Source organism: Sus scrofa, chromosome 8, assembly GCF_054392235.1.
Source record: "Sus scrofa isolate SSC_HxYL_T2T_F1_AM1 chromosome 8, Sscrofa_HxYL_maternal_Yorkshire_Landrace_v2.0, whole genome shotgun sequence".
Classification (NCBI taxonomy): Eukaryota; Metazoa; Chordata; class Mammalia; order Artiodactyla; family Suidae; genus Sus; species Sus scrofa.
The window spans coordinates 118,373,108-118,399,981 of NC_139390.1; the positions used below are offsets into that span (position 1 = coordinate 118,373,108).

At 39.6% G+C, this 26,874-nt stretch overlaps 2 protein-coding genes across 27 annotated transcripts in view; both read left to right on the forward strand.

The window, feature by feature from the left end:
* CASP6 (caspase 6) overlaps positions 1-26,874 on the forward strand; it is a 1,021,045-nt gene that overhangs the window by 379,048 nt on the left and 615,123 nt on the right. The window lies entirely within an intron of this gene.
* The window catches only part of ELOVL6 (ELOVL fatty acid elongase 6), a 465,493-nt gene that overhangs the window by 170,908 nt on the left and 267,711 nt on the right, over positions 1-26,874 (forward strand). For 6 of the 26 annotated variants that reach the window (XM_084973195.1, XM_084973197.1, XM_084973192.1 and 3 more), the window contains exon 4: positions 18,270-21,199. The exons of the other annotated variants lie outside the window; for them this stretch is intronic. In XM_084973195.1, coding sequence (XP_084829321.1) covers positions 19,256-20,206 — 951 coding nt within the window. In that variant the 5' untranslated portion in view covers positions 18,270-19,255 and the 3' untranslated portion in view covers positions 20,207-21,199. Of the gene's footprint in view, positions 1-18,269; positions 21,200-26,874 lie in introns of those variants that run through there. 26 annotated transcript variants of the gene reach the window in all.

Here is a 26,874-nt window from a genome sequence, read left to right on the forward strand (position 1 = left end):
CAATTTTGTAATGGATAGTTTTTGCTTATGCCTTTGCACTTTTGTCCAGTTGTTCCTTAAGATAAATTCCTAGAAAAAGAATTGCTGTGTCAAAGGATGAGTACGTTTTAAATTGTGATGAAAAATTTTAAGAAAAAATTGGCACATCATGAAGGAGATGCCAGTTTTCACTCCCATTGGGCATTGCTCATCTACATGTGGTTGTATGGACTGAAATCTAGTTCTCAAACTTTAATTTCCATAAGAATCACCTGGAAGCTTATTAAAATAGTAAATTCTCAAAACTCACCCACAGAGATGAGTAGATTCAGAGTGAATTCTTGGACTCTGCATTAAAAACAAAAAAGCTTAGGTAATTCTGATACAGGTGGACAATAGATTGAAAACTACCTTCTCGGGGTTCCCGTCGTGGCGCAGTGGTTAACGAATCCGACTAGGAACCATGAGGTTTCGGTTCGGTCCCTGCCCTTGCTCAGTGGGTTGAGGATCTGGCATTGCCGTGAGCTGTGGTGTAGGTTGCAGACACGGCTCGGATCCCGAGTTGCTGTGGCTCTGGCGTAGGCTGGTGGCTACAGCTCCGATTCGACCCCTAGCCTGGGAACCTCCATATGCCGCAGGAGCGGCCCAAGAAATAGCAAAAAGACAAAAAAATAAATAAATAAATAAATAAAGAAAAAAAAGAAAACTGCCTTCTCTTTGGCTTCCCTTCTGGCACTGACAACAATGCCAGTGATGTGACAGTCAGTTTCATCAAAGAAAATTCTGCAGGGGCTGGCCAAAAAATACCATATTTTACAAGCCAACTATTAATGTATGTGATTTTTTCTTTATATAGCACAAAAAGTTAACCCTTTTTAAAGGCGTCCTCAAAGTTTCAGCAGCTAAATCAGATTTTGCTAGTTCACCAATTTGCTATTTCCATTAATGACTAGTGGTTGGGTAATATCTCCAAATTTTCTCATACTTAATTTTTTCTATGTATATCTCATCGTTCCAAATGTAGCCTTTATTCCAGTTTGAGTATGTCAAACTTCTCTGCAATATACCAAAGCACAGAACACAGCAAAACAAAAACAGCTTTCCAAGTGTGACGTAAAGTCTGAAGTTAGCAGTTTGGGATGGTTGGGCAGGCCTAAACACTCAATTTTTGTGTATGTAGGGCTTTTTGGTGTGGGGGTATGCCACGGTTTATATTTTCTTAAGCCAACAGTCTAATTAGTTTGCTAGCTCCCCCTTCTCATAAAGCTTGGTTACAAAAGGTTGGGAAGGAGCCACCGAGTGCCAGCATCAGAGGCAGCTGTAGCAAAAAACAAGGACCTCTGGGGGATGTTAAAACTAGCTGAAGAAAAAGGAAAAGTTGGGGGTATGGGGGAGGAGAGGAAGGCCATTCATTCAAATTAATAAAACAATCTCACACCTTTTAACATCAGCACACTTATATATTAGTCTAGGTGGAAACTACCCTTATTTTGAAATTATATGACAGATAAATTCTAGGAACAGAGAAGCTTTTAAGAGTTTGCTTCTAAGCTAATTATCCTGCCATATGAGTAAATATTTAAAGAAATAATCACTATCATCGAACATTTCACATCTTTGCTCTACTTGGTTACGTGGGCTCTGTGATCTGATCCCAACCATTTTCTCAAAATGCGCTCCCTCCCCTCTGCCTCCACAGAGGTGAGTTTTTCTCCCTTTACCATTCTTATCCCTTTTGACTACCAACCACATCAAGTCTTTCCTTCTTCTCACTCCTGAACTAATGCAACATCTTGCAGCATCAGTCACCTTCCCATGGCTTCCTAACGACATGGCTTCTAACCATCCCACTCCACTGAGGAATCAGAACTGTCGAAGGCCACATACAATTTCCCAAGGAAGAAATTCAGTAGACATTTACTCTCAAGTCTCAAACTTTAGATTTTCTTTTCTTTTTTTTTTTAAGTTTTATTGAAGTATAGTTAATTTACAACGTTGTGATAATTTCTGCTGTACAACAAAGTGACCCAGTCATACATTTATACATATCCATTCTCTCTCAGATTCAGGGGCCGCACTTGCAGCACATGGAGGTTCCTAGGGTAGGGGTCGAATCGGAGCTACACCTGCATCTGCAACCTACACCACAGCTCATGGCAACACCAGATCTTTAACCCATTGAGTGAGGCCAGGGGTTGAACCTTCGTCCTCATGGATACTAGTCAGATTCATTTCCTCTGAGCCATGACAGGAAGTACTCCTTTTTTTTTTTTTTTTTTTTTTAACAGCCAAACCTGTTATCATATGGAAGTTCCCAGGCTAAGGGTCAAATCAGAGCTACAGCTGTAGGTGTACACCTCAGCCACAGCAACACCACATATGTGACCTACACCTCAGCTTGCAGCAACACCAGATCCTTAACCTACTGAGGGAGGCCAGGGATTGAACCCTCATCCTCACAGACACTATGTCAGGTTCTTAACCCACTGAACCACATCAGAAACTCCTAGCTCACATTTTTGATGACAAATTTCTTTCTTTTTTTTTTTTTTTTTGTCTTTTTGCCATTTCTTGGGCTGCTCCCGCAGCATATGGAGGTTCCCAGGCTAGGGCTCGAATCGGAGCTGTAGCCACTGGCCTACGCCAGAGCCACAGCAACGCGGGATCCGAGCCGTGTCTGCAACCTACACCACAGCTCACAGCAACGCCGGTCCCTGCCCTTGCCCCCACTGAGCAAGGGCAGGGACCGAACCCGCAACCTCATGGTTCCTAGTCGGATTCGTTAACCACTGTGCCACGACGGGAACTCCTGATGACAAATTTCATTTAATCTTCACAGCAATCTCATGTAATCTGTATAGCAACCTCATGAGGTATGTATGCATTATTATATCCCCATTTTAAGGATAAGGAAATGGAGGCTTATGGATTTTAAATAATTTGTTTGAGGGCACATAGTTAAAAGAGTTGGAGTCAGTGTTATAACCCAGGTCACTGGCCAGTTTCAAACGCTATGTCAAATCTATTCCAAGTAATTTGGTCCTCTTAGAAATTGTGCATTTCCACAAAAATAAACTCAAAATGGCTGAAAGACTTAAATATACGACAGGACACCATCAAACTCCTAGAAGAAAATATAGGCAAAACACTCTCTGACATCAACATTATGAATATTTTCTCAGGTCAGTCTCCCAAAGCAATAGAAATTAGAGCAAAAATAAACCCATGGGACCTCATCAAACTGAAAAGCTTTTGCACAGCAAAGGAAACCAAAAAGAAAACAAAAAGACAACTTACAGAATGGGAGAAAATAGTTTCAAAGGATGCAACCGACAAGGGCTTAATCTCTAGAATATATAAACAACTTATACAACCCAACAGCAAAAAAGCCAATCAATCAATGGAAAAATGGGCAAAAGACCTGAATAGACTGTTCTCCAAAGAAGATATACAGATGGCCAGCAAACACATGAAAAAATGCTCAACATCACTGATTATAAGAGAAATGCAAATCAAAACTACCATGAGATACCACCTCACACCAGTCAGAATGGCCATCATTAATAAGTCCACAAATAACAAGTGCTGGAGGGGCTGTGGAGAAAAGGGAACCCTCCTGCACTGTTGGTGGGAATGTAAACTGGTACAGCCACTATGGAGAACAGTTTGGAGATACCTTAGAAATCTATACATAGAACTTCCATATGACCCTGCAATCCCACTCTTGGGCATCTATCCGGACAAAACTCTACTTAAAAGAGACACATGCACCCGCATGTTCATGGCAGCAGTATTCACAGTAGCCAGGACATGGAAACAACCCAACTGTCCATCGACAGATGATTGGATTCAGAAGAAGTGGTATATATACACAATGGAATACTACTCAGCCATAAAAAAGAATGACATCATGCCATTTGCAGCAACATGGATGGAACTAGAGAATCTCATCCTGAGTGAAATGAGCCAGAAAGACAAAGACAAATACCATATGATATCACTTATAACTGGAATCTAATATCCAGCACAAATGAACATCTCCTCAGAAAAGAAAATCATGGACTTGGAGAAGAGACTTGTGGCTGCCTGATGGGAGGGGGAGGGAGTGGGAGGGATCGGGAGCTTGGGCTTATCAGACACAACTTAGAATAGATTTACAAGGAGATCCTGCTGAATAGCATTGAGAACTATGTCTAGATACTCATGTTGCAACAGAAGAAATGGTGGGGGAAAAACTGTAATTGTAATGTATACATGTAAGGATAACCTGACCCCCTTGCTGTACAGTGGGAAAATAAAAAAAAAAAAAAAAAAAGAAATTGTGCATTTTGTGGCATTGTTCCTTATAGCTTTAATAATGCCAGCATATCTTTTCAATGGCCTCCACTTTTAAACTATAATGCTAATGTTTTCCATGGGTTGGAAGGAGCATGAAAGACTTGAGCACTCCTCTCTCAGGCATGTTACAAGATACCTCAAAGAGCAGACTCCTCCAGGGCAAATGCTTTGTGCCTAAGGAGCTGTTGAAAATGTCTCATTTGTTATTCCAAGTTGAGAGATCACTTCCCTGCTGAGACTATTAGTTCAGGAAATATGTTGTGAAGGGATCATGTATGTGAGGAAGGCAGGTGTGGACACTCGTGTAGCTCCTTTTCCACTAGTATATTCTATATTCAGTTCATGTACACCTGTCAGCATGGGTGACTCCTCATTCTTGAGTAGTGGTGCCAGCTGCTCAATCCAACAGCTCATTTTTCTTCTCATTTCTTTCTCATTTTCAGAAGCTTATCTGGTTTGTTCTCTGTAATTTCCTGTCCCCACCTCACAACCACTAAACTACTGGTAAAGAGTCTCTGCCTAAAGAACTTCTTGTCTTCTAGTCTATTAAAGGATCTGGAACTTTCCCAAACTCTGTAAATTACCATACAATTCACATAAATAAATGGATTATATGTATGTGTGTGTATGTTTGTGTGTGTGTGTGTGTGTGTATTTTTTTAGTGACTATGAAAGTCAACACAGTGTAGAGGATGGTGGGCTGAAATAATGAATTCTCACACCCAGGTTCTATTCTATCATATGTCACTTATCCACTCTGGGTCTCTGTTCCCTTATTTATAAAAAGAGGGTTGATTAGATATCTATAGTTCATTCTACCTGAGGAAATTTCTAATATCATTTATAGTTATAATAATACTACCTAAAATTTACATACCCTTTCCAAGTGGATCCAAAAGGGATGTGTTAAACACATCTTTTTCATTATCTAATTTAATCTTCATAAGAACCTCATGTGATAGGTACTAATATTTAGTATTGTCCCACTTTTTAATTAAGGAAAATCAGGTCTAGAGGGATTAAATAACTTACCTAATGTCATTCACTAGTAAGTAGTTTCCATTGATATTGAGAATGTTTGCAATTTTCCAGTTTATGTCTTCTTCCAGGAACTAGCCAGATTTTGTTTCCTCAGCCCCCTTGCCTCCCTTGGAGTTAAGCATGGCCACGTAAATTGCTGTGGTTGATGAAATGTGAACTTAAGTGATGTGTATCAATTCTGAACAGGAGTTTGAAGAGTCAGTTGAAATTTGCCATGGTTCTTTTCCACGTGCCATCAGGTATTGATGCCAGCTCTGTCAGCATGGGTCCTGGAGTGGGGACAATGCAGAGCAGAGACCCCAGCCAATCAACACTGGGCATGTAGTGTGAGCGAAAAATAAATCTTTGTCTCTATTGGAGTTGTCTATCACAGCAGCCTAATGGGCCTGTTTTGACTGATATGGTGCGGAAAGCCTGACTAGGTCTCACTGATTTTAAAACCCACAAGCTTGGGAGTTCCCACTATGGCTTAGTGGCAATGAACCTGACTACTATCCATGAGGAAGGATTGATCCCTGGCTCTGATCAGTGGGTTAAGGATCTGGCATTGCCATGAGCTGTGTTGTAGGTCACAGGTGCAGTTTGGGTCTGCATTGCTGTGGCTATGGTGTAGGCCAGCAGCTGTAGCTCTGATGCAACCCCTAGCCTGGAAGCTTCCATATGCTGCAGGTATGGCGCTAAAAAATTTAAAAAATAAGAATAAAACCCACAAGCTTAACCACATTGTGTCACCCTAAAATTCATGATGAAGCCTAGCCCCCAGTACCTCAGCATGTGACTGTATTTGGAGAAAGGGCCTTTAAAAGAGTGATTAAGTTAAAGTGAGGCCATTAGGATGGGCCCTTATCCAGTCTAACAGGTGTCCATATAGAAAGAGGAAATTTGGACATAGAAAGAGACACTGGGGTTACTGGCACAGCAGAAAGACCTGTGAGGAAACAGTGAAAAAGTGGTCTTCTGGAAGCCAAGGAGAGAGGTCTCAGGAGAATCCAATCCTGCCAACCCCTTGATCTTGAAAGTCTATCTTCCAGAACTGCAAGAAAACAGATTTCTGTTGTTTAAATCACCCAACCTGTGTGGTTTTGTTACAGCAGCTCTAGCAAACTAATAAAATCACTATGCTCCATTTCCTCCTAGAAAGATAGTGCTTACTAATTACCAAGTCATTGAGATCCTAAGAAATAAAATATTTTAACTATACATTTCAAATTTAATTCACACTGCAATCTGTAGATTCTTCCATATAGTTTTCTTTAAAATAAAAGGTAATTCACCTAAAAGCTATACGAAGCACTGCTAACTTTACTTAATATTAGACATTAACAGGTCTGCATATGAGTCCTAAAATTTTTAAATGTGTTTTTGCTAATGTCCAAGGAGCTCCTTGGACATCACACACTGCTGAAATTTTAGCAAGTGTCATAACATCCAAGCAAAACTCAGTAAGTAACAAAAGAATTTTTTACAGTGATAACTACCATAGCTCTGAATAGCTTAGTCTCCTGCTACTGTGTATTTGAGATATAGATTTCTTAAGATAAAATACCAATTTTAAAGCAGTCTATAGTATTTTTTTGTTTGTTTGTTTGGCTTTTTTGGTTTTTTGATTTTTAGGGCTGCACCCACAGCATATGGAGGTTCCCAGGCTTGGGGTCAAAGCAGAGCTGTAGCCGCTGGCCTACACTACAGCCACAGCAACACAGGATCTGAGCTGTGTCTGTGACCTACACCACAGCTCACTGAAAGGCTGGATCCCTAACCCACTGAGCAAGGCCAGGGATCGAACCTACAACCTCATGGTTCCTGGTCAGGTTCGTTTCCACTGAGCCACGAAGGGAACTCCTAAAGCAGTCTATAGTATTTTAACATCAGCAACAACTGAAAATTGAAGGTGACATAATGGTTTCAACATTTAATACCATTTCTTTAAATGCATGATAATTCTTCTTATCTTTCAGCTCCCTACATGGTTAGAACTAGACATTCTCTGTATTCTACTGTATTGTTTTTTGTCCTGAAAAATGCTTTGATAGATAAGCACTAGAAGAAATGAAAATGATAATAACTGTTTTAAAATGACCTCAAGGACCTCTGCCCCCGTGTTACTCCAGTAATTATGTAATATTTTATGGCAAAAAAAAAAAAAGATTTTGCAGATGTAGTTAAGGTTACTAATTGTTGTGGGTTGAATGATGTCCCCTAAAAGCATGTTGAAATCCTTAAACCACCCAGTTTCTGGCATTTTGTTATGATAGCCTTAGCAAATTAATGTACTATTCAGCTAACCTTGAATTAAACAAGAGGAGTGGGTATAATCTAATCACAGAAGCCTGATAAAAGCAGGGCATTTTATTGAGCAAAAGGGGAAGTCAGAGGGAGTTCCTGTTGTTGTGGCTCAGTGGTAACGAACCCGACTAGTATCCATTGGGATTCCGGTTTGATCCCTGGCCTCGCTCAGTAGTTTAAGTATCCAGCATTGCCGTGAGCTGTGCTGTAGGTCACAGACACAGCTCAAATCTGGTGTTGCCGTGGCTGCAGCCTAGACTGGCAGCTGCAGCTCTGATTCAACCCCTAGCCTAGGAACTTCCACATGTCACAGGTGCAGCCCTAAAATATAAGAAAGAAAAAAAGAGAGAGAGGAAGGAAGAAAGAAAGAAAGAAGAGGAGTTCCCGTTGTGGCTTGGTGGTTAACGAATCCGACTAGGAACCATGAGGTTGTGGGTTCAATCCCTGGCCTTGCTCAGTGGGTTAAGGATCTGGCGTTGCTGTGAACTGTGGTGTAGGTTGCAGACATGGCTCAGATCCGGCGTTGCTGTGGCTCTGGTGTAGGCTGGTGGTTTACAGCTCTGATTTGACCTCTAGCCTGGGAACCTCCATATGCTTCAGGAGCGGCCCAAGAAATGGCAAAAAAAGACACACACACACACAAAAAAAAAAAAAGAAAAAAAAAGAAAAAGAAAAAACAAAAGAGAGGAAGAGAGAAAGAAGAGGGGAAGTCAGAGAGAGTCCAAGCTTGCTGTGTCATTGCATGCTCTGAGATGGAGGAGCCACATGGCAAGTAACTGAGGGAGGCGTCTAGGAGATGAGAGCAGTCAAACTGACAGCAGTCCAAAAAAGGGAATTCTGCCAACAACCTGAATGAGGCTAGAACCAGTCTTTCCTAGAGCCTCCAGATATAAAAGCTGAGCCCAAACAACACTTTGATTTTGGCCTTTGATTCCCTGAACAAGAGAGCCCATCTTGATTTCCAACTTACAGAATCATAGGATGATATATAAATGTTGTCTTAAGCTGCTATCTAGGGGTAATCATTAACTGGCCATAGAAAGAACATACCACAGCTAGCAAATATGGAATGATCTCTTTACCACTCACTATTCCAAGTTTTGTATTTTTTAAAAACTCACAGTATTGCTATGGAACTGTTGTTGTCCCAAGGCAATAAAGATAAATTCACAGTGGAAATTATGTGACATCTGAAGAATAGAGCCATGTAACGGACAGACAATAAACAGAACATCCTATTCAAGAGAAAGCAGAACTAGTGGAATAGACAGAATGGGAATTTTAAATAAGTGTAATTGAATAAGTATAATTTAATTTTATAAATATAATTTTAAATAAATACAAAAATAAGTTAAAATGTTGAAAACATAAAGCAGAAACAGGCAGTTATAGTCAATATAAAAATATATAATTGTTGAAATAAAAACATGGTAATGACAAAACACGTCATGCCTACTGGCTCAATAGAAATCTTGGGCACCTCTGTGCATTCCCCTGGAAGAGTGAATTGCCAAATGCATGGACAGAACTTTTTCAGAAGCTTTTGAAAAGCTAGAATAGAGATGAGAAAAAATATCTTTAGTAGAGTATAATCTGCATTTTCTTACAAAATAGTCTCTTAAGAATAGGAATTCTCAAAATAAGAATGAGGACGCAGTATATCTAATTTATTCCCCTTCCCCACAGCAACCAGGTACTCGGCTATTATTACCAAAGTTAAATAAACCTGTGAGTTTTATGGGGAAAACACCCAGCAAAACTTTATAATCTTAGCCTTGTTCACAGACATGGCTGATTTTGTACCTCAGTAACTATGTGAACTTGTGATTGCCACATCTCAGAAAAGATACAAAGTCAGAGAAGAGCAAATAAAATAATCAATCAGGCTGAAGGACTGAGCATAGCCTGCTAGCTTTGGGACTTCTCATTCTCAGCCGTCAAACCTTGGCCACTTTCAGGCCTCTGCCTTCCTCCTGCCCGCACAGCTTCTATCCTAAGACTAGTCTTGAGGGTCAGCAGCCAAAAATCCAGCATCCCTGCAGCTGGCCTGACCCCTCCTCATCTGGTTTTCCCTTTAGCTGTAGGAAAGCCCAGCCAAGCTCTGGTGCAGGGTGTGCTCAGTGACCTGTCCAGGTCCATAGAAACCTGGGAGCCAGAGGATAGAGTGCAGATGTTTAACCAAAATCAAAGCCAGGAGCTTGCTGTAGAGCAAGCCAGCTCAAGTGAAGGAGGCCAAGGTATCAATAAATTAGAAAGGCTGAAATTAAATGGACTGGTGAATCAAGTAGGAGATGGTCTAGAGGATTTCCACCAATAAAGTGCATATGCTTGGGGAAGCTTTCCTATAGACTGATGCAACATTCAAAGGGTGAATGAGCATGACGAGGACTTGGAGTTTTGCCCTTAAACAACGGCTAAGAGGTTTTAGCCTTACCCCCTTGAATACATTTTTCTGATCTTGAAAAGAGGTTTCAACCTGCCTGGAAAGGAAAGGTATCTCCTGTTCTTAGACTTCTCATCTTAGTGCTCCACCAGTTTCATTTGGAAGCTAAGACCATTTGCCATATGCATTTGCAACACAATGCTTTCTTTGCCTGTTCCCACCTAGATGGGTGCTGTCTATCTTGCTTGGCTACCACTGGGTCACCTCATCCTCTTGCTGTTAACTGTGATGTGCCAAAGACCAGAAATGTGACAGGAACATGTGAGGATGGGATGTGACTTATCACATTCTGCAAGTCACAAAGGTTATGAATTAGAGGCATGATTTGTCACATTCTGAATACAGACAGTGTTGCTGGCAGGAATTTTATGAGTCAGTAGTAATGGCTCAATATTAAAAGAAATTTATGGTGGATCTGAGAAAATCCATGTATGATATTGAATGTAGTTCCCTGTGTTATACAGTAAATCCTTGTTGCTTATTATCTATTTTATGTATAGTAGTTTGTATCTGTTAATCCCTCCTACTAATTTATCCTCCCCCCACTCCCTTTTGGTAACCTTAAGTTTTTTTACTCCGTCTGGGTGTATTTCTATTTTGTAAATAAATTAACTTGTATTATTTTTTACATTACACTTATAAATGATATCATATAATTTTTGTCCTTGCCTTACCTCACTTAGTATGATATTCTCTAGGCCCATCCATGTTGCTGCAAATGGTATTATTTCATTCATTTTATGGCTAAGTAATATAGTCTATTGTGTGTGTGAGATATATACATCTCATATTTTCTTAAACCCATCATCTGACAATGGGCCTTTGGGTTGCTTCTGTATCTTGGCTGTTATTAACAATGCTGCTGTGACTATTGGGATGCATGTATCTTTTTAAAATTAGAGTTTTCATCTTTTCTGGATATATGCTCAGGAGTGGGATTGCTAGATCGTAAGGGAGCTGTATTTTTGGTTCCTTAAGGAACCTCCATAATGTTTTCCATAGTGGCTATACTAATTTACATTCCTACCAACAGTGTAGGAGAGTTCCCTTTTCTCCACACCCTCTCCAGCATTTATTATTTGTAGACTTTTTGATGATGGCCATTCTGACCAGTGCGAGGTGACACCTCATTGTGGTTTTGATTTGCATTTCTCTTTTTTTTTTTTTTAATTTTTTCCCGCTGTACAGCTTGGGGATCAAGTTAATCTTACATGTATACATTTTTTCCCCACCCTTTGTTCTGTTGCAATATGAGTATCTAGACATAGTTCTCAATGCTATTCAGCAGGATCACTTTGTAAATCTATTCTAAGTTGTGTCTGATAAGCCCCAAGCTCCCGATCCCTCCCACTCCCTCCCCCTCCCATCAGGCAGCCACAAGTCTCTTCTCCAAGTCCATGATTTTCTTTCCTGTGGAAAGGTTCATTTGTGCTATATATTAGATTCCAGTTATAAGTGATATCATATGGTATTTGTCTTTGTCTTTCTGGCTCATTTCACTCAGGATGAGATTCTCTAGTTCCATCCATGTTGCTGCAAATGGCATTATGTCATTCTTTTGATGGCTGAGTAGTATTCCATTGTGTATATATACCACTTCTTCCGAATCCAATCATCTGTCGATGGACATTTGGGTTGTTTCCATGTCCTGGCTATTGTGAATAGGGCTGCAATGAACATGCGGGTGCATGTGTCTCTTTTAAGTAGAGTTTTGTCCGGATAGATGCCCAAGAGTGGGACTGTGGGGTCATATGGAAGTTCTATGTATAGATTTCTAAGGTATCTCCAAACTGTTCTCCATAGTGGCTGTACCAGTTTACATTCCCAACAGTGCAGGAGGGTTCCCTTTTCTCCACAGCCCCTCCAGCACTTGTTATTTGTGGACTTATTAATGATGGCCATTCTGACTTGGTGTGAGGTGGTATCTCATGGTAGTTTTGATTTGCATTTCTCTTATAATCAGCAATGTTGAGCATTTTTTCATGTGTTTGCTGGCCATCTGTATATCTTCTTTGGAGAACAGTCTATTCAGGTCTTTTGCCCATTTTTCCATTGATTGATTGGCTTTTTTGCTGTTGGGTTGTATAAGTTGTTTATATATTCTAGAGATTAAGCCCTTGTCGGTTGCATCCTTTGAAACTATTTTCTCCCATTCTTTTTTTTTTTAAACTATTTTTCTTTTTCTTTTTATTTATTTTATTTATTTATTTATTTACTTTTATGTCTTTTTGCTATTTCTTTGGGCCGCTCCCGCGGCATATGGAGGTTCCCAGGCTAGGGGTCGAATCGGAGCTGTAGCCACCGGCCTACACCAGAGCCACAGCAACGCGGGATCCGAGCCGCGTCTGCAACCTACACCACAGCTCACGGCAACGCCGGATCGTTAACCCACTGAGCAAGGGCAGGGACCGAACCCGCAACCTCATGGTTCCTTGTTGGATTCGTTAACCACTGCGCCACGACGGTAACTCCCCTCTCCCATTCTTTAAGTTGTCTTTTTGTTTTCTTTTTGGTTTCTGCATTTCTCTTATAATTAGCAATGTTGAGCATCTTTTCATGTGCTTCTTGGCCATATGTATATCATCTTTGGAGAAATGTCTATTTTATTTAGGTCCTTTTTTTTTTCCTTTCAACGTTGTTGCCCATTTTTTAATTAAAAAAAATTTTTAATATCTTGGATTTCATGAACTGTTTGTAAATTTTGAATATTAATCCCTTGCTGGTCTCTTTGTTTGCAAGTATTTTCTCCTATTCCATTGGTTATCTTTTCATTTTGTTGATTGCTTCCTTTGCTATGCAAAAGCTTTTAAGTTTGGTTAGGTCCCATTTGTTTATTTTTGCTTTTATTTCTTTTGCCTTGGGAGACTGATCTAAGAATATTGCTACAATTTATGTCTGAGAATGTTTTGCGTATATTCTCTTCTTTTATGGTGTCATGTCTTATATTTAGGTCTTTAAACTATTTTGAGATTATTTTTTGTGTACGGTGTGAGGGAGTGTTCTGATTTGATTGATTTACATGTAGCTGTCCAGCTTTCCCCACACCATTTAAAAGCAGAGTTTTTATAATCTCCTAAGTGAAACAGTTTACATAGCATAGCACTTTACATTTTATTTATTTATTTATTTATTTAGTCTTTTGTCTTTTTAGGGCTGCACCCGAGACATATGGAACTTCCCAGGCTAGGGGTCTAATCGGACCTACAGCTGCTGGCCTATGCCACAGCCACAGCAACGCCAGAGCCGAGCCCATCTGCAACCTACACTACAGCTGGCAGCAACCTCATGATTCCCAGTCGGATTCATTTCCGATGCGCCGCCACTGGAACGCAGCACTTTACTTTTTTTTTTTTTTTTTTTTTTTTATTTTCCCACTGTACAGCAAGGGGGTCAGGTTATCCTTACATGTATACATTACAATTACAGTTTTTCCCCCACCCTTTCTTCTGTTGCAACATGAGTATCTAGACATAGTTCTCAATGCTATTCAGCAGGATCTCCTTGTAAATCTATTCTAAGTTGTGTCTGATAAGCCCAAGCTCCCGATCCCTCCCACTCCCTCCCCCTCCCATCAGGCAACCACAAGTCTCTTCTCCAAGTCCATGATTTTCTTTTCTGAGGAGATGTTCATTTGTGCTGGATATTAGATTCCAGTTATAAGTGATATCATATGGTATTTGTCTTTGTCTTTCTGGCTCATTTCACTCAGTATGAGATTCTCTAGTTCCATCCATGTTGCTGCAAATGGCATTATGTCATTCTTTTGATGGCTGAGTAGTATTCCATTGTGTATATATACCACTTCTTCCGAATCCAATCATCTGTCGATGGACATTTGGGTTGTTTCCATGTCCTGGCTATTGTGAATAGGGCTGCAATGAACATGCGGGTGCATGTGTCTCTTTTAAGTAGAGTTTTGTCCGGATAGATGCCCAAGAGTGGGACTGTGGGGTCATATGGAAGTTCTATGTATAGATTTCTAAGGTATCTCCAAACTGTTCTCCATAGTGGCTGTACCAGTTTACATTCCCAACAGTGCAGGAGGGTTCCCTTTTCTCCACAGCCCCTCCAGCACTTGTTATTTGTGGACTTATTAATGATGGCCATTCTGACTGGTGTGAGGTGGTATCTCATGGTAGTTTTGATTTGCATTTCTCTTATAATCAGCGATGTTGAGCATTACATCAACATTATGAATATTTTCTCAAGTCAGTCTCCCAAAGCAATAGAAATTAGAGCAAAAATAAACCCATGGGACCTCATCAAACTGAAAAGCTTTTGCACAGCAAAGGAAACCAAAAAGAAAACAAAAAGACAACTTACAGAATGGGAGAAAATAGTTTCAAATGATGCAACTGACAAGGGCTTAATCTCTAGAATATATAAGCAACTTATACAACTCAACAGCAAAAAAACCAATCAGTCAATGGAAAGAAAAATGGGCAAAAGACCTGAGTAGACATTTCTCCAAAGAAGATATACAGATGGCCAACAAGCACTTTACGTTTTAAAAAGGGATGTCAGGAGTTCCCGTCATGGCTCAGTGGTCAACGAATCCGACTAGGAACCATGAGGTTGCGGGTTTGATCCCTGGCCTTTCTCAGTGGGTTAAGGATCCAGCATTGCCGTTGAGCTGTGGTGTAGGTTGCAGATGCAGCTTGGACCCCGCATTACTGTTGCTGTGGTGTAGGCCAGCGGCTACAGCTCCAAGTGGACCCCTAGCCTGGGGACCTCCATATGCCTCAGGTGCACCCCTAGAAAAGGCAAAAAGACAGAAAAATAAAATAAAAAGGGATATCATATTATTTCTTTCAGTTTTCACACAAACCTTGAAGAGATTAAATTATTATCTCACTTTATAGACTAGGACTCTGCTGTTTGGCAGTTAACTGATTTAAGTGAGTTCAAATAGATGCTAACCAACAAAGCAAAAGTTTAAACATAGTTCTTTTGATCTAAATGTATTTTTATCTCTAAAATACAGCAATCATCTTTCATTATAATTTCAGAAATATATTCATATAAAGCCAGAAGGAATGTAGCACCACAAATCAGACTAGCCATTAGGAGAAATCTCAAGTTCCAGGCACTCAGTCTTTTATTTCCCCCAAATAAAATAAATCCAAGGATGCTGACAAACAACTCTTCTTGTTTTAAAAAGGTTTTAGGAGTTCACTGGTGGCCTAGTGTTTAAGGATCTGGCATTGTTACTGCTGTGGTGTAGGTTAGATCCCTGGCCCAGGATCTTCTGCATGCCACAGGTGTGGCCAACACCCCCCCCCCCAACCAAACAAAAACAAACAAAAAACTTAAAAGTAAAATAAAAGGTTTTTAAAACAATGTTTTTTGTTTTTCATGTTCAAGACAATTACCCAAATACTTACAGGAGGCAATGAAAGGTCATGGAAATTCTCATGCCACAGTCAAGTTCATTGAAGACGTTGAACAGAGAAAGTTCTATAGACATGACATGTTAAGGATGAAAGAGATCCTCAAAATGTTTAACTTGGTTCTCCTATTTATAGATGAGGAGGCAGAGCCTGGAAAAATGGCACTGTTTCTAAAACAACCCTGTAAACTTCAATCTCCTGGACCCTAAAAATCATATTTCTTGTTAAACTGATTTTTAAGAGTTTATCTTTTCTGTTCATTTTATAACTGTGATCTTTTCCCTGTTTTGGAAGCTCTTCCTTCTATAATAATTGATCTGTTAGAGTTTATATCTTTTCTGGTATCCAGCTTTCTAAAAGAGTTATTATTAATAAAGCAATAAGTGCCTGTGAAACCACTACTTACTGAAACCAAGAGCCAGGGCCCTGTCCATTATCTGCTACAAACAAACGCATAGTCCCCACCATCCTATTTCTTGGCTTTATCTCACCCCAGGTTACTGTCATACTAAATCTAAAGTTCTTCCTTTCCGTCTTGTTTTCCTGAGGACTTGGGTTTATTGCATCTGCATGTATTCCTAAAATGTGTCTGGAAATAAGCCATTTGGATTGAGTATATACTTTTCATTCTTTTACTCTTTTGCTATTTCTTCTCATCTTCCCACCCTCTTAATAATGGTTTCTTCAAGTAATAATTTTCTACTTTTCTCTCTAGAGACTCTTTCTGACAGACAGGATCCTCTCTGGTTTCAAACTCCAGAAACTTCACCTCTCACCTCAATTGTGATGCCATATATAGATTACTGATTTCTCCCTGCCTCTAATCATATTATCCTAATTGCTGACATACTTGGACATTGGCCTTTAAAGTCACAATTCCTTAAGTTACTTAAAAATATACTATGAAGAAATAAAGGCTTGGCTAAGTGAAGCACAAAGTAGAGATGACATTTAAATTGGAGGAAGAATTGGATAACAAAACTCTGGACTTTGATGTTGGACAGAATGAAATCTTTATCTTGTCTAAGAGAATATTAGAGGGCTTTCTGTTACCTGTTGTTGAACCTAATTATAACTAAAACATTAGTTTCTGGAGGCCATAAAATAATAATAGCTAACTAACATTAACTAGTCATTATATTCCAAGTTCAATGCCAAGTACTGAACATCTATTACCTCAATGAACCTTTATAAGAATGATCGCTTTGGGTCAGTTGCTATCATCATTTTCACTTTTAGATGAGGGAACCGAAGTTTTTTTTTAAATGCCTGACCAAAGGTCCTACAGTTAGTTAGTGACTGAGCTGGGATTTCCAAACCCATTCTTAGCTACTTCTCCATTCTGCCTTCCCTCATAGGTTCATTGCAACACAAGTTGATTGCTATGATAATTACAAAGCAATAATCTATTAGATAAACTGGCTTTATCAGAAGACACTTTAATTACTTTTAGTTACTGAAAGATCTGGTGAAAAAACAAAAAGCTGATACCACAGGACCTAGGTTTCACCTTGGCAAGGATTTCTTTTTTTCTTTTCTTTTCTTTTCTTTTCTTTTCTTTTCTTTTCTTTTCTTTTCTTTTCTTTTCTTTTCTTTTCTCTTCTTTTCTTTTCTTTTCTTTTCTTCTTTTCTTTCAGGACCACACCCGAGGCATATGGAAGTTCCCTGGCTAGGGATCAAATCAGAGCTGTAGCTGTTGGCCTATGCCATGGCAATGTCAGATCCAAGCCATCTGTGACCTACACCACAACTCACAGCAACGCCAGATCCTTAACCCACTGAGAAAGGCCAGGGATCGAACCCACATCCTCATGGATACTAGTCAGGTTCATTACCACTGAACTGCGACAGGAACTCCCTTGGCAACAATTTCTATTCCTTACCTATAGGAACTTATGCAAGACACACACTGTGGGACCCTTCTAACTCATGTTTCAGATTTGAATAGCAGAATTTACCCTGTTGAATTGCATAAAGATACTGTGAGGATTTGCTTCAGGATTCAGACAAGTATTGAAGCACAGTTTAAATGACTGAATCCTGCTCTTTTTAATCCTTAATGTGATTTTACCAGTTAGGAATTGCTTCTTGCTATTGCAATGTGACCTAACGATAGTGGCTTTAAAACTAGGGCAGTTTTTTATTAGGTTAAAAGGAGTTCCTCCCAGCTGAATCAGACCCCTTTAAGAGCTTTCCAGAAAATGCTCTGCAATTCCTTTCCTCACACAGCTCACTGATTGCCCACCCATATTGCAAGGGAAGTTTGGAAGTGCTGTCATTTTGCTTGGTACATGGCTGTCCCAAATACAGTCTGCTCTAAGGCAAAGAAGGAAGACAGAGCTTGGGAAGCAGATGACACTCTTGGCCAAAGAAATATGCCACATGGTAGAGCACACAGACCCTTCACTATTCACTCTGCTTATCCCCAAGTCTAGATCCTCAGCTAAAATGCAGCACAACAGAATTTTATCTTTTAAAAGTCAGCATATCAGGCAGAGAAGAATAGGGAGTACAGATCCTGGAAGATGCTGCCTGTCTGTCTCTAGCTTAGGGAGGACAGGCTCCTCTCATTGGAGTTCTTTATCAATTGAGGTAACAGCTCTGTTATTGGAAGAAGGAGCTTTATTACATAGGTTCTGAAGCTGCACTGGGAATCCGATACTTTCATTCTTTTTAGATAGTCACACTGAAACCAGCACAAGGCAAATAAATATGTAAATCCTTTTCTTTTTAAGCTGAAAAATTCAGTGTTAAGTTATTGCAATCATCTGATAAGAAGTGATCTCTTACAGTTAATCAGGATCATTGCCTTTTAATATTCAAAATTGGAAACTTCGACTTTAGGGGATTAAGATGGCGGAATAGAAGGACTGGAGCTCAACTTCTCTCCTAAAAACAACAAAATTCACAACTAAAGACTGAGCAATCTCCACCCAAATGGACCATAAACCCATACCCTACTCCAGAAGAAAAAGAGAACACCACATCAAGAGGTAGGAGGGATGATTTCGTGGTATAAACAATCCCATACCTCCTGGGTGGGAAGCTCCACAGACTGAAAACTAACTGGCTCACAGAGACTCACCTACAGGAGTGAGAGTTCCGAGCCCCACATCAAACCCTCACATGCTGGGATCTGGCACTGGGAGAAAGAGCCCCTGGAGCATCTGGCATTGAAGGCCAGCAGGGCTTGTGTGCAGGAGCTCCACAGGACTGGGGGAAACGGAGACCCCATTCTTAAAAGGTGCACACAGACTTTCACGTGCACTGGGTCCCAAGGAAAATCAAAGTCTCCATAGGAACCTGGGTCAAACCTGACTGCAGTTCTTGGAGGACATCCTGGTAAAACAGGGGTGAATGTGTCCTGTTGTGAGGGAAGGACATTGAAGGCAAAGCTCTCAGGAATATTCAGCAGCTTCCTTTCTCTGGAGGTGGCCATTTTGGGAAAATCTGGCCCCACCCATCAGTCAGCAGCTGAGAAGCCCCAGGGCAAACAACAATCCAGGTGGGATCACAGCCCCACCCCTCAGTAAACAGGCTACCTAAAGACCCCTCAGGCACACAGCTGCCCCTAATCCCATCCAGAGACTAAGCCCCATCCACCAGAGGGATTAGAATCGGCTCCACCTACCAGTGGGCGGGCATCAGCCCCTCCTATCAGGAAGCCTACACCAAGCTCCCATACCAACTTCAGCCACAAGGGGGGCAGACACCAGAAATAAGAGCGGCTACAGCTCTATTATCTATAAAAAGGTCACCACACCAAAAACCTATAAAAATGAAAAGACAGAGAACTATAACTCAGATGAGGGAGAAAGGAAAAACCTCAGAAAAACAGCTAAGCGACAAGGAGATTCTCAGCCTCCAGGAAAAAGACTTTAGACTGTCAATGCTGAAGATGATGCAAGACATTGGAAATAAACTGGAGGCAAAGATGGATAACTTACAGCAAACACTGACCAAAGAGATACAAGATATAAAACTTAAACAAGAAGAGATGCAAAATAAAATAACTGAAATAAAAAATTCACTAGAAACAGCTAACAGCAGAATACAGGAGGCAGAAGAACGAATAAGCGGGGTGGAGGACAGATTAGAAGAAATTACGGATGCAGAACAGAAAAGAGAAAAAAGATTGAAAACAAATGAAGAGAGTCTCAGAGAACTCTGGGACAATGTTAAATGCACCAACATCCGTATTATAGGGGTGCCAGAAGGAGAAGAGAGAGAGAAGGGGACAGAAAAAATATTCCAAGAGATAATAGCTGAAAATTTCCCTAACATGGGAAAGGAACCACTCACTCAAATCCAGCAAGCACAACGAGTACCATATAAAATAAACCCAAGGAGGAATACACCAAGACACATCTTAATCAAACTGACCAAAATTAAAGACAAAGAGAAAATCTTGAAAGCAGCTAGGGAAAAGAAACAAGTAACATACAAGGGAACCCCAATAAGGTTATTGGCAGATTTTTCAGCAGAAACTCTGCAGGCCAGATGGGAGTGGCATGTTATACTTAACGTGATGAAAGGAAAAAACCTCCAACCAAGAATACTCTACCCAGCAAGGCTCTCATTCAGATTTGAAGGAGAAATCAAAGCCTTCTCAGATAAGCAAAAGCTGAGAGAATTCAGCAACATTAAACCAGCCTTACAACAAATACTAAAGGACTTCTCTAGGCAGGAAAGAAAAGACAGCAACAGGAAACAAAAATTCCACAAATGACAAGGCTCACCAGTAAAGGTATATATACAGTAAAGATACGAAATCATCCATGCACAATTATACCATCAAAATCAGAAATCATGAGAAGAGGTGGGTACAAATGCTGGACACCGGAGATGAACTTGCAATTAAGAGAACAACAACTTAAAACAATCTCATATTTACATATAGACTCTTACATCAAAACTTCAGAATAACTGCACACCAAAAATCTATAATTGGTGCACAAACAAGGAATCTCTGGAGAAGAAATATATCTCATAGTAAATAAGTGCATAATCCACCATGAAGGGGGTCATTTGACATCATTCTTGGAATGCTGAAGTCTTACATCTGATTCTGATTTCCTCTCCATCAAAGAACTTATGATAATTATAATTAAACAATGTGACTGTACAATTAAATAATACACTTCTACAATTGTATTATTAATAACCATTTCTCTCCATGGTACAATGTAAGGTCTATAATGTCTTGTTTATCACATCACCTAGAATGGTGTAATGCCTATATTGAGGAATCAATAAGATGTAACAAATTGTGAGGACATACTTATATAGTTACATTGTTTTTTAACCAATTTATGCATTTTATATTTTACTTATTTTCAGAGGGTGTATTAGTTTTGTTATTCTTACCAGTTAAGTCATTCTTTTTATTATGCTATATAAAATATTTAATGGTATATAAGGGTTTCTTCTTTAAAATTTTAGTTGCATAATACAACAATTTTAATATAATGCTAATTTTTAAAGAAAAATTGAAATGTAATAGATAAAACTAAGTAGTAAAGATGAAAACCATAAAAATGGGATAAAGTATAGAATAAATTTCCTATTTGTCTCAGCATATTTTCCATTCCACTTCTCCAGTGGGAGTCACTTAATCTGTTTCTTAAGATCCATGATATAATAATCTGTGTGAATGTAATTGTGTTTAAATGTATGTATTTTATTCTGTAAAAAATAAAAATAAAATTATCCATAAAAAAAATGGAAACTTCAACTCCAAATTATTAGTTAATGATTATCAGGACTCTTTAATGATCTTCTGTAACCTGCCACCTGGGAAAGCAGTACCTAAGGGTGAACAATCCATTCTGATAGATCTTTCCAGTAACTTTCCAGTAATTACCAATCACTGGAATGATGAAGTGTTTATTAAGAATTTGGAATATTTAAACACCTACAGAAATGCAGTTTTTTTGGCCATGCTGGATCCTTAACCTGCTGACCCACCAGGGAACTCCAACAAATGCAAATTTAGATAATTAAAATAATAGAATTGCATCATCAATGTAGGCTTATCAGCAACTTTTGTAGGCTTTAACCCTTTAGTTAGATTAAAAATTCTTCTAAAGTCAGGCCTAATTTGTACTGGGCCATCAATCAAGCATCTCTTCCTGTATTTTCCGTCTTGGGACTAGGCATCAACTTTGTCCCAGTTGTCCAAGTCAGAAGCATGAGAGAACCTAGTTGGTTCCCTTTTCCTCACTCCTACCTCTATCCAGTTGTACTTTGTCCTGAGGATGCTGCCTGCTTTTTAGGGCCGCACTTGGGGCATATGGAGGTTCCCAGAATATGGGTCGAATCGGAGCTGTAGCCACTGGCCTATGTCACAGCCACAGCAACGCCAGATCTGAGCCGAGTCTGCAACCTATACCACAGCTCATGGCAACACCAGATCCTTAACCCGCTGAGCGAGGCCAGGGATCGAACCTGCATCCTCATGGATGCTAGTCAGATTTGTTTCCGATGAGCCGATATAGGAAGTCCCTGCCTGCTTAATATTAATCAAACCTGCTCTGAACTTTCCTTTTCTAGTTAAGACTTTATGATTTTTTACCTTGGCTATATTCCAGCAAGAATCTCTGAAGTGGTGTCCCTGCCCACAGTTTCCACCTATTCAGTTCATTCAAATCCTCTAGAGTTCCAGAGCTATTTCTAAATTACAAATCTGGAAAATCCTGTAAGGCTCTACAGAGTTTCTAGGATACAGCTCAAACTCTGGTGTAGCATTGGAAGCCCCTGGATGCTTTCCCCTTGCCTGTCTCTCTAATCTTACTCCTGCCACACCTCTGTATACGCTCTCACTTCAACCTTACTGAAAAATTGACTCCTCCCTACATGTTTGCTGCCACCCACTTAAATGTGTTCCTTCTCAATTCTTTTGGATGACCTTTCATTCTCCTTCACAATCTCTTGCATCGTCATCTTCTTCTTTCAAAACTGCTCAGATATCAGCCCTCCGAGAAACCCTTCTTCAGCTGCCTGTCTGTAGCTCTAACTGCCCTCCTCTGCTCTGAATCACCACCCAAGCTGCTATAAACAAGTCACTCTATTTGACCAGTTAAAATGCTTTGATCTACTTAGATTGCATCACAATTAAACAAAGAGCTTCTTAAGGATAGGAGCTATTTCTTTTTCTCTTTGGTATTTCTAGAGCCTAGCACAGTGTCTGTCATGGAGGGTCTGAATAAAAGTTTGGAAGCAACATAAGGAAGAATTAATGTGTGTGGGATCTTGTGCAGTTTAATTTTCTGAGTTTCAGTCCTTGCAAGATAACTACAGTAGCATACTCAAAGTCACCTGGATACAGCCTCTATCATGCCCAACCCTTCTCTCATTTTTTTCACTGTTTGCAGACTAACACTGATGTGGTGAGGGACAGGAAGTTTTAGTTCTCAGTACCACATCTGACTGTCAACAATCCTACTGGGGAAGAAAATGAAGCACCTCATTTTTTTTAAACCTTTGATTAGATTTATAACATAAAGAGCTTGAATAGGTACAGGAGTTACCCAAGGCAAACGGTACCCTTCCCTACCTCACATTTTTGGCAGGTGTAACAAACCAGTTAGAGCACTCTCATCCCCTGAGGTCTCAGAACCTTTCTCATCCTAGTCCATGAGACAGCCCTTACTAAACAGTCAGCTTTTACTGTCCCTGGACTAGATGAACAGGTTTGACATAGAAAAATAAAAGAGGTGGGAATGGAAAGATTAGCATGTAAGTCCACCTAGACTGAGATAGTGGCAAGTAAATGCCTCCCCTGCTTGTTCTGGGAAATGCCCTCCCCTACTCTGAGTTCACAGCTTAAATGGGTGCTGCTGTATTCTTAAGGTCAAGCAGTGAACAACCAGACAGAGCTGACTCAATTATATTCATTCTCTGCCACTTAAAAACTCAAAACTAAAGAAGTTATGGGTAGGCCCCTCCTCAGTAATCAAAATCAAGGAGCATGAAGCTCAGGAGGTGCTGGCTTCCATTTGCATCTCCAGGCTGAGGGACTGATCTGCAGCAGGAGAAAGTCCTGGTGGGCGATGAAGGGCTGTTAGTGTTCAAGGCCTAAACCCCCATCTCACGCCAGCCCTCATGCCCAGGGGGTGACATCCCCTTTCCAAGAATGCTTCTGTTTGCCTTAAACTAATTTATGTTAGTTCTCTATTGCTTGTAACTCAAAGAATTCTGACTCAAAACTCTGCAATATCTAAGATATTGGAATTTAGAGAACTTAGCAAGACTTAGCCAAGAATTTGTGGCTATTAAGGGGTTCATGAGAAACATCCTAAAATATTGATAAATAACGTTATTTACCTTTTACTCTCATAAGCCAGTAAAACAGTAACTGCATGTTAATATTTTAAAATCTGATTTTAATGTGTTGGAGACGAAGTGGAAAAAAACCTATGCTGGGAATCGGGTCCCTTAGATTCATTTGTAGTCCTTCCACTAATTTGTTGTGCAGTCACTTAGCCCTGCCAGCCATCGGCCATGTATGTTTTTAAAGTGAGCTCTAACAAAACCTCAGTGGACAGAAGTTTGAAAATATTTGGCATCATGCTAATAACTTTAGAATACTTTAATAAGAAAAAGATGAATGTTCCAATTGAAAACAAAGGACATGAACAAGCAACTCCCCAAATTATATAAATGGTTAATAAATCTTAAAATAATCTCAACCATATTTATCACTAATGACATGCAAATTAAGACAACTTAGGTATATTTTCTATATATCATATCGCCAAAAACTTAGAGGATACATGAGATTTCATATTGTCAAGGGCATTTGGAGTTGAGAAATCTCACACCTTGGTCATACAGGTTTTCTGGAGGCAGTCTGGAAGTATGTGGCAACATTTTATTGTGCATTCCCTTCAATCCACCAATCCCACTGTGAGCACTTTATTCTAGGAAAATAATTAAACAAGTCTGCAAAGATGTTTGTCCAAGTTCTGAACATGGAAGTTCATCCCAGCAAAGTCTAGTATATATAACACCAGAAACAACTTCAATTTCTATTAATCGGGTGTCGGTTAAATATTAAACAGTAGTGAATCCAATCAATAGAACACTGTACAGTTTTACAAATAGGAAAAGTTTGGTCTATATGCCTAAAACAGTGTCTAATCCTAAAACAGTACCAGATGCTGCATGTGTATTCAATAAACATTTGTTAAATGCATTTTTTTAAGGGTGTCATAGGAGTTCCTGTTGTGGCTCAGCAGTAGTGTACATGAGGATGCGGGTTCAATCCCTGGCCTTGCTCAGTGGGTTAAGGATCCGGCATTGCTGTTAGTTGGGTGCAGCTCCAATTTGACCCCTAGCCAGGGAATTTCCCTATGGTGTAGGTGACCATAAGAAAAAAAAGAAAAAAGAAAATAAAAGGGTCATATATGACACGTTAAAATATCAGGAGCTAATAGAACATAATCCTATTTTTTAAACAAAAAATAGTTTATATATATATATGCACAAACATCTTTAGAAGAAAATATACAAAGTTTTTATGGTGGTTATGGCTAGAGTTTTTTAGATGGGGAAACTTTCACTTGCTATTTAATTCGGTTCTATAAGTTTTGCTTGCTTTTTTTCCCTTACAGTGAGCAGTATTGCTTTTGAGTTTATTAATTTTATATATATACATATATATATATATATATATTTTTTTTGCTTTTTAGGTCCACACCCACGGCATATGGAGGTCAAATCAGAGCTGTAGCCACTGGCCTATACCACAGCCACAGCAACGTCATATCCGAGCCATGTCTGTGACCTAAACCACAGCTTACAGCAATGCCAGATCCTTAACCCACTGAGCAAAGCCAGGGATCAAACCAGGGTCCTCATGGATGCCAGTCAGATTCGTTTTTACTGAGCCATGATGGGAACTCCTAAATGTGCTTTCTTGACCAACCTCTGATTCCCATCCTCTTCCCAGAGATAATACCACTAATAGCATATTCCCCCAAATCTTTCTTTTTTTCTTATTACAGCTACACCTGGGGCATGTAGAAATTTCCAGGCTAGGGAATGAATTGGAGGTACAGCTGTGGCCTACATCACAGTCACAGCAACACTGGATCTGAGCTGCATCTGCAACCTACACCACAGCCTGCAGCAATGCTGGATCCTTAAACCAATAATCAAGGCCAAGGATCGAACCCCCATCCTCACAGAGAAAACCTTCTGAGCCACAACAGGAACTCCCAGATTTTTCTATACATGTTTGACCACACTAGTTTAGTTTCGTTAGATACTATTTTTTACCTCTTAAGATTTCGTCATACTGTATTATTGCTCAACTATTTTCTGTTTTTATTTAACAATTTTTGTTTTTTTGTTTAATAATTTTCTTCGAAAATTTATTTGAAATATATATATAGGCAAACCTTATTCTTTTAAAGTAAAGGAGAGTATTTACAAATATGATTTTACCCTAAAATTATTATTATTAAATTCAACATATTGAAAACATTTATTAGATATTCAGATTTTTTCTTTTGTGACTTTTTTTCTTTTTCCTCTCTTATTCCTACCTCGGGGACCTTGGCACAACTCTGCTCTTGCCTGGGGTGTGCTTCTCCAGATATCCACGTGGCTTTTAATCAAATGTCACTCTCTTAGTCAGACCTCTCTTTGATATACTGTCTAAGATTTCAGCCCTCCCCTCAGTACTTCTTTTGCCTTGGTTTTTCCTCTTAGCAGTTATCACTCGCTAACATGTCTTATATTTTACTTATTTGTATTTGCTATTATCTGTTTCAATTAGAATGAAAGTTCCATGAGGACAGGAATTTTTTAAGGTTCCAGTTGCTATTATCCTAGCACTAGCAGTATTTTCTGGCTCGCTTAGTACGTATTAGTTAGAAATATGTTTGTAAAGTAAAACAATATAGAGTAGCAATTAAGAGTGCAACTTCAGAAACTAGACCCCAGGGATTCCAGTCTAGCTTTAATATTTATGAGGCATATAAGTTTGGGCAAGTTGCTTAACATCCCTGGGCCTCAGTTTTATCATCTTTAATATGGAAATAGTACTAGTATCTATGCATAGAGTTGTTGGGAGGATTAAATGAGATAATATATGTAAAGTATTTAGAACAATGACTGGCACATAGGGAGCCATCAGTAAGAGATAGCTATGTGATTGACATGTCAAGCACACAGTAGGTGTTTAGTTTAATGGCAGTTACAGTCATTATTAAATTCAACCTGTAAGAATATGGGGGCCTCCGAGAATAAGCAGGTTTAAGAAGTACGGAGTTCCCGTCGTGGCGCAGTGGTTAACGAATCTGACTAGGAACCATGAGGTTGCGGGTTCGGTCCCTGCCCTTGCTCAGTGGGTTAACGATCCAGCGTTGCCATGAGCTGTGGTGTAGGTTG